General features: G+C 40.9%; 1 protein-coding gene across 2 annotated transcripts in view; it reads left to right on the top strand.

The window, feature by feature from the left end:
• Positions 1-15,262, top strand: part of LOC124798216 (GPI ethanolamine phosphate transferase 2) — a 102,229-nt gene that overhangs the window by 58,574 nt on the left and 28,393 nt on the right. For both annotated transcript variants that reach the window (XM_047261521.1, XM_047261523.1), the window contains one exon: positions 13,856-14,101. In XM_047261521.1, coding sequence (XP_047117477.1) covers positions 13,856-14,101 — 246 coding nt within the window. The remainder of the gene's footprint in view (positions 1-13,855; positions 14,102-15,262) is intronic.

Here is a 15,262-nt window from a genome sequence, read left to right as displayed (position 1 = left end):
TCGCGGCCTCTCATAGTTCCTCCCGAGTCCAGGAGAACGGGGTACCACAGGGATCTGTCTTCAGTGTCTGCCTGTTCTTAATCGCAATAAATGGGCTCACTGCAGCGGTGGGAAATTCTGTCTCCGCTTCCCTGTATGCTGACGACTTCTGCCTTTACTACAGCTCTACTGGCATTGCAGCTGTTGAACGTCAGTTACAGGGCGCTATCCGCAAGGCGCAGTCTTGGGCTGTAGCGCATGGTTTTCAGTTTTCGGCTGCCAAGACCCGCATTATGCATTTCTGCCGGCGCCGAACAGTCCATCCTGAGCTGCGGTTTTATCTTGCCGACGAACTCCTTGCTGTGGTGGAGACCCACAGGTTTTTGGGTGTAGTTTTTGATGCCCGGCTGACTTGGCTGCCTCATATTCGGCAGCTTAAACAGGCGTGTTGGCGGCATCTAAATGCTCTGAGATGCTTGAGCCACACCCGCTGGGGCGCCGACCGATCTACCCTGTTACGGCTCTACCAGGCGTTAATCCAGTCTCGTCTGGATTATGGGAGCCTGGCTTATGGCTCAGCATCCCCATCTGCGCTGCGGGTAATGGACCCAATCCTACACAGCGGCATACGCCTTGCCACTGGTGCTTTCCGGACCAGCCCAGTGGACAGCATACTTGCGGAGGCAGGTGTCCCTCCATTGCGGTTCAGGCGCCAAAATTTATTGGCCTGGCGAAAGAGGCCACCAGTACACCATCTCTGGACATTGGCCTCCCGGAGACTGATTTGAGGGCAGTCCTCCACCGACACATTTCCTCGCTTTGGGACGCTGAATGGCGCGGTCTGGCCACCCATAACAAACTTTGTGCCGTCAAGGAGACAACGACTGTGTGGCACTCCTCCTTGCGCGTCTCTCGCAAGGAGTCTGTCGTCCTCTGCCGACTGCGCATTGGGCACACTCTGCTGACGCACGGCCACTTATTGAGCAGTGAGGACCCACCTCTGTGTCGCTGCGGCTCCGTTTTATCTGTGGTCCGCATTTTATTGGAGTGTCCGCTTTTAGCTGTGCTCGGGCAGACCTTTGCGCTGCCTGATATGCTTCCTGCCCTTTTATCTGATGACCCTGCTATGGCTGGCTTAGTTTTACGTTTTATTCGGGCAGGGGGTTTTTATCATCTCATCTGAGTGTTTGTTATGTCCTTTTGTGTTGATTCTGGCCTTTGGCCTACGATTTTAGTCTGCGTTTTTAATGTGTTTCCCGGTGGTTGGCTTTTCCTTTTTTGTTTCTATGGTCGGCCAACCACCGTCACACTCTGTGTGATTTTAATTTGTTTTGTCTGATCTCTGTCGGAGTATTTCTTGTCCTGTGTCATCTGACGTCTTTCCTGTTGTTCGCTTTTATTCTCTTTTGGTGTTGTTTTTTTTTTTTTTTTTGAAAAAGGGACCGATGACCGTCGCAGTCTGGTCCCTTTAATCCCACAAACCAACCAACCAACCTAGCTGCACCATGGTTTTGGACTGCATTACACTGTAGGTCTCCATACAACTGACTAGGTGAGTCAGTTCAAAGGCTGGAGGAAAGCAAAGGCCTACCACATTCAGTAGGGCCATTCCTAACAAATGTTTGTGATGTTTGTTTGACCTTCCAGAAATTCTCTGTGGTTATGAGATTGAAATAGTTAAATAAACAAAGAAGTAACTGGTTTCTGTAAACAACTGTTTAGCTCAGATGACATAGATTCTGAGACATTCAAGGCAAATCTGAATTTCGTTTCAAATAGGTACTCTACTCATACAGTTGTTGATGGTTCTGACTTAAATTCACCCTCAATATGTTGACTAAAATACATTTTTAAAATTGGTGGTAGGCGTATGTAAAATCTGAAAATTATTTTAAGCGATAACTGCAGGAGTTCGTATGAAGTGTAAATGGCTGCAATAACGTACTAAACCTTTTACTGACAAATAATCCTGTTATAATAAGAGTGTGTCATGACAGATACAGGACGTAGCGACTATAAGGTTGTTGTAGCAAGGTTGAATAGCATAACATTCAAATCCTCCAAAAATAAAGTGCAAAAGATATGTATTTAAAAAAGCACATAAGAATCCGTTTGATGTCTTCCTAAGAGGCAGTCTTCATTTATTCCTTACTAACCATGTATCAACCAATCATGGCTTAAATTCAATTAAGTAGTATTGATGGCATTTGAGAGGCTTAACACAACATGGAACAATCCCCCATGATAACAAAACACGTCAGGACACTGTTGCACAAGCAGTGAAAAAAGCATGCCAAGTTTAAAAGAATATTATGAGAAGGAATGTTGCTACTCAGCATATAATGGAGATGCTGAGTCACAGATAGGCACAGCAAATAGATTTTCACACTTGAAAGCTTTCGGCCAATGGCCTTTGTCGACAATAGACATACGTATGCGCACACACACACAAACTCACGCAAACGCAACTCACACACACATCTGCAGTCTCTGGCAACTGAAACCACACTGTCCGCCATCCCCACCATACGATCCCTCCCCCTCCCTGCCCCATCCTCCTCCTTTCCCCAACCCAGTCACCACTCCCATCATGCACTGGCACTGCTGCTCACAGTGTGGTTTCAGTTGCCATGTGTGTGAGTTGCATTTGTGTGTGTGTGTGTGTGTGTGTGTGTGTGTGTGTGTGTGTGTGTGTGTGTGTTGTTTATAAAGGGCATAGGCCGAAAGCTTTAAGTGTGAAAAACTTTTTGTTGTGCCTATCTGTGACAGCATCTCCACTATATGTTGAGCAGCAAGTTTCCTTCTCATAATATTATTACATTCCATCCTGGATTTTCCATTGTGTGAAACTTAAAAGAATGCCAGAGCTCAAAGACTGGCAGTGGCTTTCAGGTGTTTGAAACATAGTATAGACTTCAATACAAGACAGTTTTAGTAGTTTCTGCAACAATGTCTTGATATCTGACAAAAAATCCAAAGAGATTCTGGCTTAATGTAAAGTATACCAGTGGCAAGACACAATACTTTTACTGCATGGCAGTAGTGGTAATGTTAACAATGATTGCACATCTAAAGGGAAGTCACTAAATATAGTTTTATGAAATTCCTTCACCAGAGAAGATGCAGTGAGTATTTGAGAACTGAAATCAAGAACAGTTGCCATGCTGAGTAATTGGGAAGTAGAGACCCTTGGTGTACCAAAGCAGTGTATATATAGAAGCAATTTAAGTCCCTTAAAGGCAGGTCACCTGGTCCAAATTATATACCAGTTAGGTTCTAGCATGTAATCAGTGCCATCAACCAGAGATGTCAAGTTGATTTTATGTTTTTAGATTTCCAGAAGGCTTTTGAAAATGTTCCTCACAAGCAACTTTTAATTAAATTGCATGCCTATGCAGTATCATCTTAGTTGTATGACCTGATTCATGATTTCTTGTCGGGGATGTCACTTGTTTGTAGTGATCGACGGGAAATCAAGTGAAACTTAAGTGATGTCTGGGTTCACCAAGGAGGTGTTACATACCTTTTGCTGTTCTTAATCTGCATAACGATAAATTATTTGAGTAGCCATCTTAGACTGCTTATAGATGATGCTGTGGTTTACCATTTAGTAAGTCATCAGAAGATCAAAGTGGAGTGAACAATGATCTAGACAAGATTTCAGCATGGTGTGATTTCACAAATTTTACTATGTCCCTGCCTTGTATTAACTCTTGTAATTTGGCATTGTAGCGTATTCTTCAGCCTTCTTCCTCCCTTATTGGCCCATAGATTGTGCATAGTATTTTCTGCTCAAGGTTCTTAGTGCATTTTTATTGTGTTCTGTCAACGTCCATACCTCTGACCCGTATAGGGTCATTGACATTGGACATTGACAGAATAGGGAATTATATATTAGCAGTTTAGTTTTTCTTGCAACAAGGCTATTTTTGAAAAGTTTCATATTTGCAAAGTAAGCTCTGTTTCCTGCTTGTATTCTTTCCCTTATAGCCTTTCCAATACTGTTATCAAACCAGCAGTATTATATTCAGCATACATGAGAAAATACAAATAGAAAAAAAACAAATAAAAAACTTATTAATATTGTTTATATTGGAATAAAATTATACAGTAGACTTCAAAAACAAAATTGGATCTCCTGTCTTCAGGGAAGCCACAAAAACCTATTAACCCTCAAGTGGTTGTGTCTATGTATAAAGTGCGCTAACCACAAATAATATTGTCCTGTACTGTTCCATTGTTGCATTACAGTTGAAAGCCCATACTATACCTTCATTATTGCTTCAGCTAACACAGTGGCAGGTTGTGCTGTCACACAGCCAAGGAAGCAGCAGTAATATACGAAGGTTGGAACTTTCATAGTGGCAACTACTCATTTACAGCTCATACAAAATAGATATGTGTTTCAAAGTTTTACAGACCTTCAAAGTAGTCACCTGTTGCCAGCAGTGTGGAAGTTGTAGGATACATTTTGAGCAGTGTGGTCTATTGCCTGACAAATTTGTAGCAGTACTGAAGTGAATGCCGTAAAGTATTTCCTTCAGTTTAGAAATTGAGTTGAACTCACGAGATTTTAAGTCAGGGGAGTGCAGTAGGTGGTATAGCACTTAGCAGCTCCATCAGTCAAACAAATCAGTATCAGCTTGCACAGTACGTGCTTGAACGTTGTCCTGCAAAATGATGGTCGGGTCCTGCAGAAAGTGTCATCACTTCTGTCTCTATGCTGTTCATTTTTGGAACACAACCTACGGCCAGCTTAGAGACAGAAATGATGACACTTTCTGCAGGACCTGACCATCATTTTGCAGGACAATGCTCAAGCATGTTGAGTGCAAGCTGTTACTGATTTGTTTGAATGATGGAGCTCCTAGGTGCTGTACCACCTACTGCACTCCCCTGACTTAAGCCCTCGTGAGTTCAACTCGATTTCGAAAGTGAAGGGAACACTTCATGGCATTCGCTTCAGAACTGCTACAAATTCGTCAGTCAGTAGACCACATCGCTCGAACTGTCAACACAACTGGCACTGCTAATAGTATCCTACGACTTCCACATCACTGGCAACGGGTTATATTCAATGCTGGTGACTATTTTGAATGTCAGTACAACTTAGAAACAGACATTTATTTTTTATGAGCTGTAAATAAATAGTTGCCACTATTAAAGTTCCAATCCCTGTAAAATAAACAAAAAACTAGGTGCTGAAAAATATACAATCTGTACAAGAAAATGATCCAGATTGTAAGCTAGTGGCACAATCCCTTAATGAGGCAGTTGTATACAAGATAAAAAGTTGGCTGCAATCTGATGCAGTTTAGCTGTTTAATCTTAAAGTATGTCGTTTCTGCGGGGTAACACTTGTATGTGGTTTACTTTATTGTTGTCCAAGTAAACAATGATTCAGCTCATATAATGTAAGTTTATTTTACCATTCATTAATTAAACTATGATTTTGATCATTAATGTTGGTAACACAAATGTAGCTATTCTTTTCATGTGTGCGAAGTGCACCGTGTGCCTGCTTGTGTTACAAAAAAATGGCACACCTGCTCAATGTTTGATTGAGAATTATACAGTGTATTGAAGAAAAAAGTGGCCCCACATCAATAATACACACGTCCAATCATATAAATGGACCATTTTATTTAACATCAGAAAAGATAAAAAATTGCACCAATTAAAAATCACGACATAGGTCGAAAATGGTCATTCTGTTCCTCTAGACATTTTTTGTGCTTGTGAAATCACATTTAAACTCATTCAGTTGTCCCAGTAGTCTGGTGTATGTTTTTCTACAGTCAGTCTACTGGTTTAGTGTTGTTATCATATGCAGTAGAGTCCCGTTAATCCGAACTAATTGGGATCGGACCTTGGTCAGTTTACCGATTTGTTTGGATTAGCTGGAATTATGGTGACGAGTTTCTAGAATGAAATATACCAAGCAGATACGTAGGTACACCATGGTAAGAAATGGGAACAAGTGTGGAAACAATGGCTCACTCTCACTCCTTGCCCCTGTTGTTGTGCATTGTTGAGACCTTTGTAGTGTCTGAGGTCAGTGCACTGCCAGTTGACTCCCAAAGCGCTTGGTTATGTTAGTTACCGATCGTTGGTACGTGTAACAGTTGTATTCTGTTCAGGTGTAGTGGTGTGCGTATTTTCATCATGAGTAAACCGAAATATACAGTGTTAACTCTCAAAGAAAAACTGAATGCTTTGAAGCAGATAGACAATGGTGAGAATGTATTTAAACTGGCAACAGAACTGGATGTTGGTAAAGAAACCATTTGTGATTGGAAGAAGAACCGTGTGAAGCTTGAACAGTCCTGTGCAACGTCTTCGGGAAAAACACTCAAAATTCAACAGACTTTGAAACAGTCCCAGTACAATAAAGTGGATGAAGCTCTTTTCCTTTGGTTTACACAGGAAAGAGAAAGGGGAACTCCTTTGAGTGGAGCACTGGCTCAGGAGAATACTATTTACCTGAACAAGTTAATGAATGGTGATGAGTCTTCTAGTCCAAGTACGGGTTGGTTGGACAGATTCAAAAACCCTCATGTAATCCATCGGCTAACAGTTGTTGGAGGGAAGCTTTCTTCTGACTGTGATGCAGCGAAGGAATACTTGGGTGAGTTTGAAAAAATGATAAGAGAGGGAAAGTACTCTCCCCAACAAATTTGTAATGATGATGAGGCTGGCTTTAATTTTAGAGCATTGCCAACAAAAAACCTGGCATGAAAAGCAGACGACCATGCTCCTGGTTTTAAAATGTGCAAAGGTCATGTGACTGTATTAGCGTGCAGCAACGCTGATGGTACTCATAAGCTGCCTTTAATGCTGATTGGCAAATCTGCTAGGCCCAGAGCTTTTAAAAACTGCAACATATGAAGTCTCTGCCCATGTGTTATCGCAACCAGAAAGAAGCATGGACGGATGGTAAGCTGTTCAAAGAATGGTTTCATCGCCAATTTATTCCCACTGTTAGACGGTTTTCTAAGGAAAATCATTTGTCTACCTGTGCAATCTTTTTGATTGATAATGCGCCATATCACCCCAGCACTGAGGAATTATGTGATGGAGGAATTGTGTTGAAGTTTTTGCCTCTGAATGTTACACCACTTCTACAGCCGATGGACCAGGGCGTACTGCAAACGTTAAAACTGTTTTACGCAAAACAATTTTTAAGAATGCTGATCTAAGATGATAGCATTCCTTTAGTGGACAGAATAAAAAAGACCAATTGAAGGATGTTGTTTATTGGGCCACTGAGGCATGGTAGAATATTTCAGAAAATACTCTGAGAAAATCATGGAGAAAATTGTGGACATCTCTTGAATTTCAGGACAGCCTAGTTGAAAATGAAGAGGAAAATCTACTACAAATGATACAGACAATTCCTGGATGTGAAGAAGCTAGTGAAGGAGACGTAGAGGAGTGGATGGGACATGTGTGGAGAACCTTACTGACGCTGATTTAGTTGCTGCTGTGACTCGAGACCAGGAAGAAGTGGACTGCTGTGACGGAAGTGACAGTGAGCCTGAAAGCAACAAAGGAGAGCTGGTGCTACACAGTAACACAGCAGAAGCCCCTGACCTCGCGCTGCATTATTTGGAGCAACAGCCCATTACTACACCTGCTGATTTCATGTTTATGAGACAATGGTGCAACTATGCGTCATATAACAGACTGTCTTGAAATTTCCTGGCAGATTAAAACTGTGTGCCCGACCGAGACTCGAACTCGGGACCTTTGCCTTTCGCGGGCAAGTGCTCTACCATCTGAGCTACCGAAGCATGACTCACGCCCGGTCCTCACAGCTTTACTTCTGCCAGTATCTCGTCTCCTACCTTCCAAACTTTACAGAAGCTCTCCTGCGAACCTTGCTGTTTTAATCTGCCAGGAAGTTTCATATCAGCGCACACTCCGCTGCAGAGTGAAAATCTCATTCTGGAAACATCTCCCAGGCTGTGGCTAAGCCATGTCTCCGCAGTATCCTTTCTTTCAGGAGTGCTAGTTCTGCAAGGTTCGCGGGAGAGCTTCTGTAAAGTTTGGAAGGTAGGAGACGAGATACTGGAAGAAGTATTGCTGTGAGGACCGGGCGTGAGTCGTGCTTTGGTAGCTCAGATGGTAGAGCACTTGCCCGCGAAAGGCAAAGGTATCGAGTTCGAGTCTCGGTCGGGCACGCAGTTTTAATCTGCCAGGAAGTTTCATATCAGTGCACACTCCGCTGCAGAGTGAAAATCTCATTCTGGGAACAGACTGTCTTCTTTCACCAAAAAACAATGAGTTTTTGTCATATAAAAAGTAGGGATGAAATGTCCGCTGTATTTTAGTAAGTTTGGCAGCTTTTTTTAAATTGTTATAATTGTTTAAACCTAATGTTTTCTTGCCAAATTTTCTAATATGTGTTTACTGTATTGTGTAAATTAAAATAGTGTGTATGTACGGCACTTTACTGCACAGTGTTCATGAATATCGGACAACTTAGGTGAGGCATGTTGTACGTAACTTCATATAGCTTGAAGAAACAGTATTTAATTTCATTTTCCTTTAACTGAGAGTAGAAGTTCTAAAAAATTGGGTGGTAAACATCTGTTTTGGTTGCACTTCCAGAGAACCTCAATATGATAATTCGATTACCAGAAACCATGTGCCAGATTCCAATCTTTTAATCTTGAATAGGAATTTTTGACCACAATGAGAATGTTTTTGGTGGACAAATAGCAATTAGTCTAGCTATTCAGATGATTGGAAAGGTGAAACCAAACTTTGTCAATCATAAAATAAAGTGACAGTTCAAGTTTGTCACTCACAAGCTTTTTAAGCAATCTCTCACAATACACAATCCTCTTTTCTTTATCTGGTATAAGTAATTTCTAAACACAGGGAACACAAACATTACAGGTGTAAGGACTGAAGTACATAATGGCAAGATGTATGTTTGACATTGGTCTGTTGCAAAATACCCCTCACAGGCCTTTTCTTCAGGCTAGCAGTAATTTTGTGCAAAGGGTTTGCAACTGGTTCTAGATTTTGAACTGAAAACATTTGACTATGCTTAGAATTAGACACACCCTCACTGGAATGCCGTTTTGTTATCAACATATGAACATTACTTTTTGCAGGAATACTGGAGTTTGAAATGGGAAGTAGGCAAAATTGCATGTTATTTTATCTTAGACATATTGTATCACTGAGGATTAATTCAAATGACATGCTGTTTTTAGACAAATGTTCAGAGACAATTAACTATTGTGATCCTGAACTACTGTACAATAGATTAGTGGCATAAACTATACAAAAAGGCTAAAATTATTTTTATGTATTTTTGTGGTCAAGTCGAAACAAGGCCCCGGGAGTAGACAACATTCCATTAGAACTACTGATAGCCTTGGGAGAGCCAGCCCAGACAAAACTCTACCATCTGGTGAGCAAGATGTATGAGACAGGCGAAATACCCTCAGACTTCAAGAAGAATATAATAATTCCAATCCTAAAGAAAGCAGGTGTTGACAGAAATGAAAATTGCTGAACTATCAGTTTAATAAGTCACGGCTACAAAATACTAACACACATTCTTTACAGATGAATGGAAAAACTGATAGAAGCCAACCTCGGGGAAGATCAGTTTGGATTCCGTAGAAATGTTGGAACACGTGAGGGAATACTGACCCCACGACTTATCTTAGAAAATAGATTAAGGAAAGGCAAACCTTCGTTTATAGCATTTGTAGACTTAGAGAAAGCTTTTGACAATGTTGACTGGAATACTCTCTTTCAAATTCTAAAGGTGGCAGGGGTAAAATACAGGGAGCGAAAGTCTCTTTACAATTTGTACAGAAACCAGATGGCAGTTATAAGAGTCGAGGGGCATGAAAGGGAAGCAGTGGTTGGGAAGGGAGTGTGACAGGGTTGTAGCCTATCCCCAATGTTATTCAATCTGTAAATTGAGCTAGCAGTAAAGGAAACAATCCATAGAGCAGAAATAAAAACCTTGAGGTTTTCTGATGACATTGTAATTCTGTCAGAGACAGCAAAGAACCTGGAAGAGCATCTGAGCAGAATGGACAGTGTCTTGAAAGGAGGATATAAGATGAACATCAACAAAAGCAAAATGAGGATATGGAATGTAGTCGAATTAAGTCGGGTGATGCTGAAGGAATTAGATTAGGAAATGAGACGCTTAAAGTAGTAATTGAGTTTTGCTATTTGGGGAGCAAAATAACTCATAATGGTCGAAATAGGGAGGATATAAAATGTAGACTGGCAATGGCAAGGAAAGTGTTTCTGAAGAAGAGAAATTTGTGAACATCAAGTATAGATTTAAGTGTCAGGAAGTAGTTTCCGAAAGTATTTGTATGGAGTGTAGCCATGTATGGAAGTGAAATGTGGACGATAAATAGTTTAGACAGGAAGAGAATAGAAGCTTTCAAAATGTGGTGCTACAAAAGAATGCTGAAGATTAGATGGGCAGATCACATAACTAATGAGGAGTTACTGAATAAAATTGGGGAGAAGAGAAATTTGTGGCACAACTTCACAAGAAGAAGGGATCGGTTGGTAGGACATATTCTGAGGCATCAAGGGATCACCAATTTAGTATTGGATGGCTGCGTGGAGGGTAAAAATCGTAGAGGGAGACCAAGAGATGAATACACTAAACAGATTCAGAAGGATGTAGGTTGCAGTAGGTACTGGGAGATGAAGAAGCTTGCACAGGATAGAGTAGCTTGGAGAGCTGCATCAAACCAATCTCTGGACTGAAGACCACAACAACATTTTTGTGGTTTTAAACTATTTGCAGATTTTATGTGTATGTATGTCTTTGTAAGTGATGGACGCTTTTGATGCTGCCCATACAAGCCAATTGTCCCCAGATAAATATATAAGTAAAAATAAACTTAATGAAGGTATGGGTAGTGTATAGGCCCACAAACAAAGAGTTTAACATTTATCTTGCAAAAAGTACTTGCAATCTTATGTTTGTGTTTCTAACAAATGTCATTCCGTTTATTTCAACTTTTTATTAATCCAGTAGTGTCTTATTATTTCTTTATTGTTGTTCTCTCATTGGACTTAATTGTTTGCTGTAAGAACCCCATACGATGCCCCACGACCAAATAATTGCCTTTATCTCTACAATTTGATAAGATTTTTTGTTTTCTTGATGTACTCAGTCATGGGCTAAACTTAATACTACCTTTGCCCATTTGTTTGGCCTTACACATAAACATATTTATTTTATAGAATAAGATGTCGGTTAGTTTTATAATATCTTACAAGTGTCGTTTGTGTACAAGCTAGAAGCTAATCTAAGGGTTCAGCAAAATGGCCTCCCTAATTTACCAGGTGTAGAAGTATGAAACCCGAGTTTCCCTATAGATAGTGCTAGCCGTCAATGTAGGGTCTGTGAGACCTCGTCTACAGCACCATCTGCCTCCTGTAATGATTGATGACGAATGTCAACAAACAGTAACCCAAGTTTCATACATCGGTATCTGTTTCAGACCCATAAACATGTCGAGTTTTGTGCCTACGAACTACTATCTGCAGGCAGCACTGGTTTTCTGTTATCATTTGAAGAAAACTGCTGCAGAATCCCATCAAATGCTTATAGAAGCTTTCGGCAAACATACTCTTGGGAAAACACAGTGTTTTGAGTGGTTCAAAAAATTCAAAAGTGGTGATTTTGGCGTGAGAAATGACGAGCACGGGAAACCACCAAGGAAGTTCGAAGACAATGAATTGCAGGCCTTATTGGATGAAGATGATACTCAGACTCAACAGAAACTCGCGGGACAATTGACTGTGATACAAAAAGTTGTTTCTCTTTGGTTGAAAGCTAAGGGAAAGGTGCAGAAAGTGGGAAAATGGGTTCCACATGAACCGAATAAAAGACAGCAAGCAAACTGAAAGACCACTTGTGGAAAGCTCCTTGCCAGATACAAAAGAAAGTTGTTTCTCCTTCGAATAGTGACAGGTGATGAAAAATGGTTATATTTTAAGAATACTAAGTGTCGTAAATTATGAGTGAATCCAGGCAAACCATTACCATCTACTGCAAGACCAAATCCCATTTGGAAAGAAGACAATGTTCTGTGTTTGTTGGGATCAGAAGGGTGTCATTTAACCATTAACACTGATTGCTACCAACAGCAAATGATCCATTTAAATCTAGCATTATGTGAAAAACGACTGGAATATGGAAAAAGGCAACACAAAGTCATATTGGTCCATGATAACGCCCCATCGTGCACAGCAAAACGGGTCAGGGAACCGATCAAGGTATTCAGTTGTGAAACACTAGGGCATGCGGCTTATTCTGGAGACTTGGCTTGGTCCAAATATCATCTATTTGCATCACTGGGACACGCTCTCATTGAAACACACTTCATTTCATATGAAAATGTACGAAAGTGGCTCGAAGACTGGTTCGCTTCGAAAGAACAGTTTCAAACAACAGACATGTAATTATTGCAACCAAATTCCGGTTTCATATTTCTACACCTGGTGGTAAATTTCAAATAAAATAACAGATGGATCAAAATGAAGAAACGGTGTCAACGTGAATGATATCTGTGCAATGGGAAGTTTTGCTTACATACATTGCCATAGTGATAGGTTGCAAAAATGATATCGAAACAATATCAACAACAACAACAACAACAAGGATTGAATTGGACTTTGAGGACATGGAAGTGACATTCAGTTTGTGCAAACTGTAATCTGTAATTAATTCTAACCAAGCTGTGAATGGGTGAAGAATGTGCTTACGTTGTGGAAACGTGTGGTAAATGGTTATTCCATTGTTGCTGGCAAGTTTGCTTCTGGAAATGCTTCCAGATTCCCTCTTCTGGGGCAGTTCCGGAACAGAAAATAATTTGCTTGTCAATATCAAACTTTAAAGCAAGTGCAGACATGGTTTGCAACAGGACTTGCAATTTCGTGCATACAAAATGGTCATTGTTTTAAAATTATTTGTATGTGATTGTGGCAGTTGTGTGTTGTCATTTTAAAACATCTTTCAAACTGTGCCTTGCCTGAAGATGCTGTGGTCCTTTGCAGTGATGAAGCTCATTTTTACTTATTGGCATGCATTAATCATCAAAATTTCCTGTTTTGGAGTGGACAAAACCTTGTGAACTTTATGGAAAACCACTACATAATGATTGTATTACTGTATGGTGGCCAATAAGAATACTCAGATTAATTGTTCCTTACTTTTTGAAGAGGATGGTGTTACTGGACAGTAAACTCTCATCAATACAGTCTCATGATCAACACTTGTTTTGCACTGAGATTAAATGCAATGCAGATTGAGCAAGTATGGTTCCAGGAGGATGGAACCACTGTTCACAAACCTCAGACTTCTCTCAACTCCTGGGACAAATGTTTCCCAGCTGCTTGATTTCTTCATGTGGCAGCAGTCCCAGGTCAGCACGATCACAAGAACTTACACTCTGAGACTTTTTTCTGTGGGGGCATCTTAATACTGAGGTGTTCAGATATTGGCTGTGGACTTTGCTAGCCCTAAGAAGTGCAATACAAGAAGAAGAAATCACTCTTATTCCTCAAGAAATGCTAATTCGAATACTGCAGAAATTTTGAAATCACATTCAACAATGCATTTATAGTGGAGGATATCACTTGAGTGACACATTGTTTAAAAAATGAAATTCCCATTGTGTAGATATAATTCATGTTAAAACAGATTCTTTATTTTGGTTCCTCTGTTTTTATTTGAGCTTTAAATTAGGCAGAATGTTTTTGCCGCTACCTGTACATTCATGTTTGTTTTCACTAAAGTTAATGAGAACATAAATCACTGAACATTTAACTTATTTTTAATTCAGTTTTTTCCGTACTTTTGTTGCAGAGCACAATCGTACTATTTATTTTTCCATGTTCGAGACTGGTGAGCTTTAAAGTTGTGCCCACAAGAATATTGGTTTTAAGTGTCTTGGTCGTTGTGCTTAATTCTGCGTGCTGCATCCACAGCCCTGACAGTTTTCTCTGCACACCAAGCACCAAATCATATTTTGTGCGACTTTTTGCTGCGTTATTGACATCATTCAATATAGTCATGATAAGAGAGTGTCTCCAGCATAGATCTAAGTTGATGGTGAGTACATGTACGTACTAGAATGGATGCCTAAACTGTCTTTTAATTTCGAGGAATCTTTACTGTCTGTGTTACTTTAATCATGAATTCCACGTACAAATGCATATTATAGCTATCAGCTAGCCCATATTCCATTTTATTAAAAGACTTCCAAAATTCCATTTCACTTTTGGTGACCACTGCAATGTCGTTAGCAAACCATATCATGCTGATTTCCCGTGTATGACAAAAACCTGTTGTAATTAGGTGTAAGAACAGCACGATCAGTAGACTGAAGACAACTTCATTCCATGGAAGCAGTAACAACTTGAACACAGTAATAACGTAACATTCAGCAGTAACCAATCATGTAGACAAGAGATGTAGCAATACACATAGAGAACTGAGTCCGAGCATAGCTCAGCTAGCCTTAAATGAACTGGGGCCCGTGGTGGGCTCTGACAGTGACCTCTCTCTCTCTCTCTCTCTCTCTCTCTCTCTCTCTCTCTCTCTCTCTCTCTCTCTCACACACTCACACGCACGTACGCGGTCATACACGTACCTCTCAGGTGTCCTCTGTTGATGACGTAGCCACACATGCAGCCTTTTGAAAGTATGCGCTTGCGTCACTGCATTCCTCCTCTCTTAAGGAGATCAAGGATTCTTTAGAAGTCCATGCTGTCCTTGTTGTCTGCTGGGCTCTGTCCGGATGTGATTTGGATGCGGACACATCCTGCACCCACCTTCCCGTGTCAAACCATACGGCAACACTGGTGACATCGGGACTGTTTCCATGTTGACTTCAGGCATGGGCATTGGTGATGGTGTTTGCAGTGCTGATGATACGGGTATCAGCAGTTGCTCAGGAATGGGTGATATAGTCATTGACAATGGTGTTGGAAGCAGTTGAGGAATTGCTGGTTGGCCACTGAGGTCAGATACCCTTGCCCACACAGCAGTGGAGAATCGGCATGGCACCCAATGTGAATGGGCATGGAGGTAATGGTGTGACATCAGGGGACACCTGGCCATCCACATGAAGGTGAAGGGCTGATCATGGTGCCTTGAGCTTCTGTACAGATGTTACAGATGCTGTCCCCAGCACCTGGACTCCATTTAGGGCTACATCCAAAATGGTGCACCTAGACATCCACACCATGCTGGTAGAGGCATGGCGGCTGC

This window comes from Schistocerca piceifrons, chromosome 5 (genome assembly GCF_021461385.2).
Source record: "Schistocerca piceifrons isolate TAMUIC-IGC-003096 chromosome 5, iqSchPice1.1, whole genome shotgun sequence".
NCBI classification, from domain to species: Eukaryota; Metazoa; Arthropoda; class Insecta; order Orthoptera; family Acrididae; genus Schistocerca; species Schistocerca piceifrons.
The sequence above is the reverse complement of the archived record's forward strand: the minus strand, read 5'-3'. Positions and strand labels throughout refer to the sequence as shown.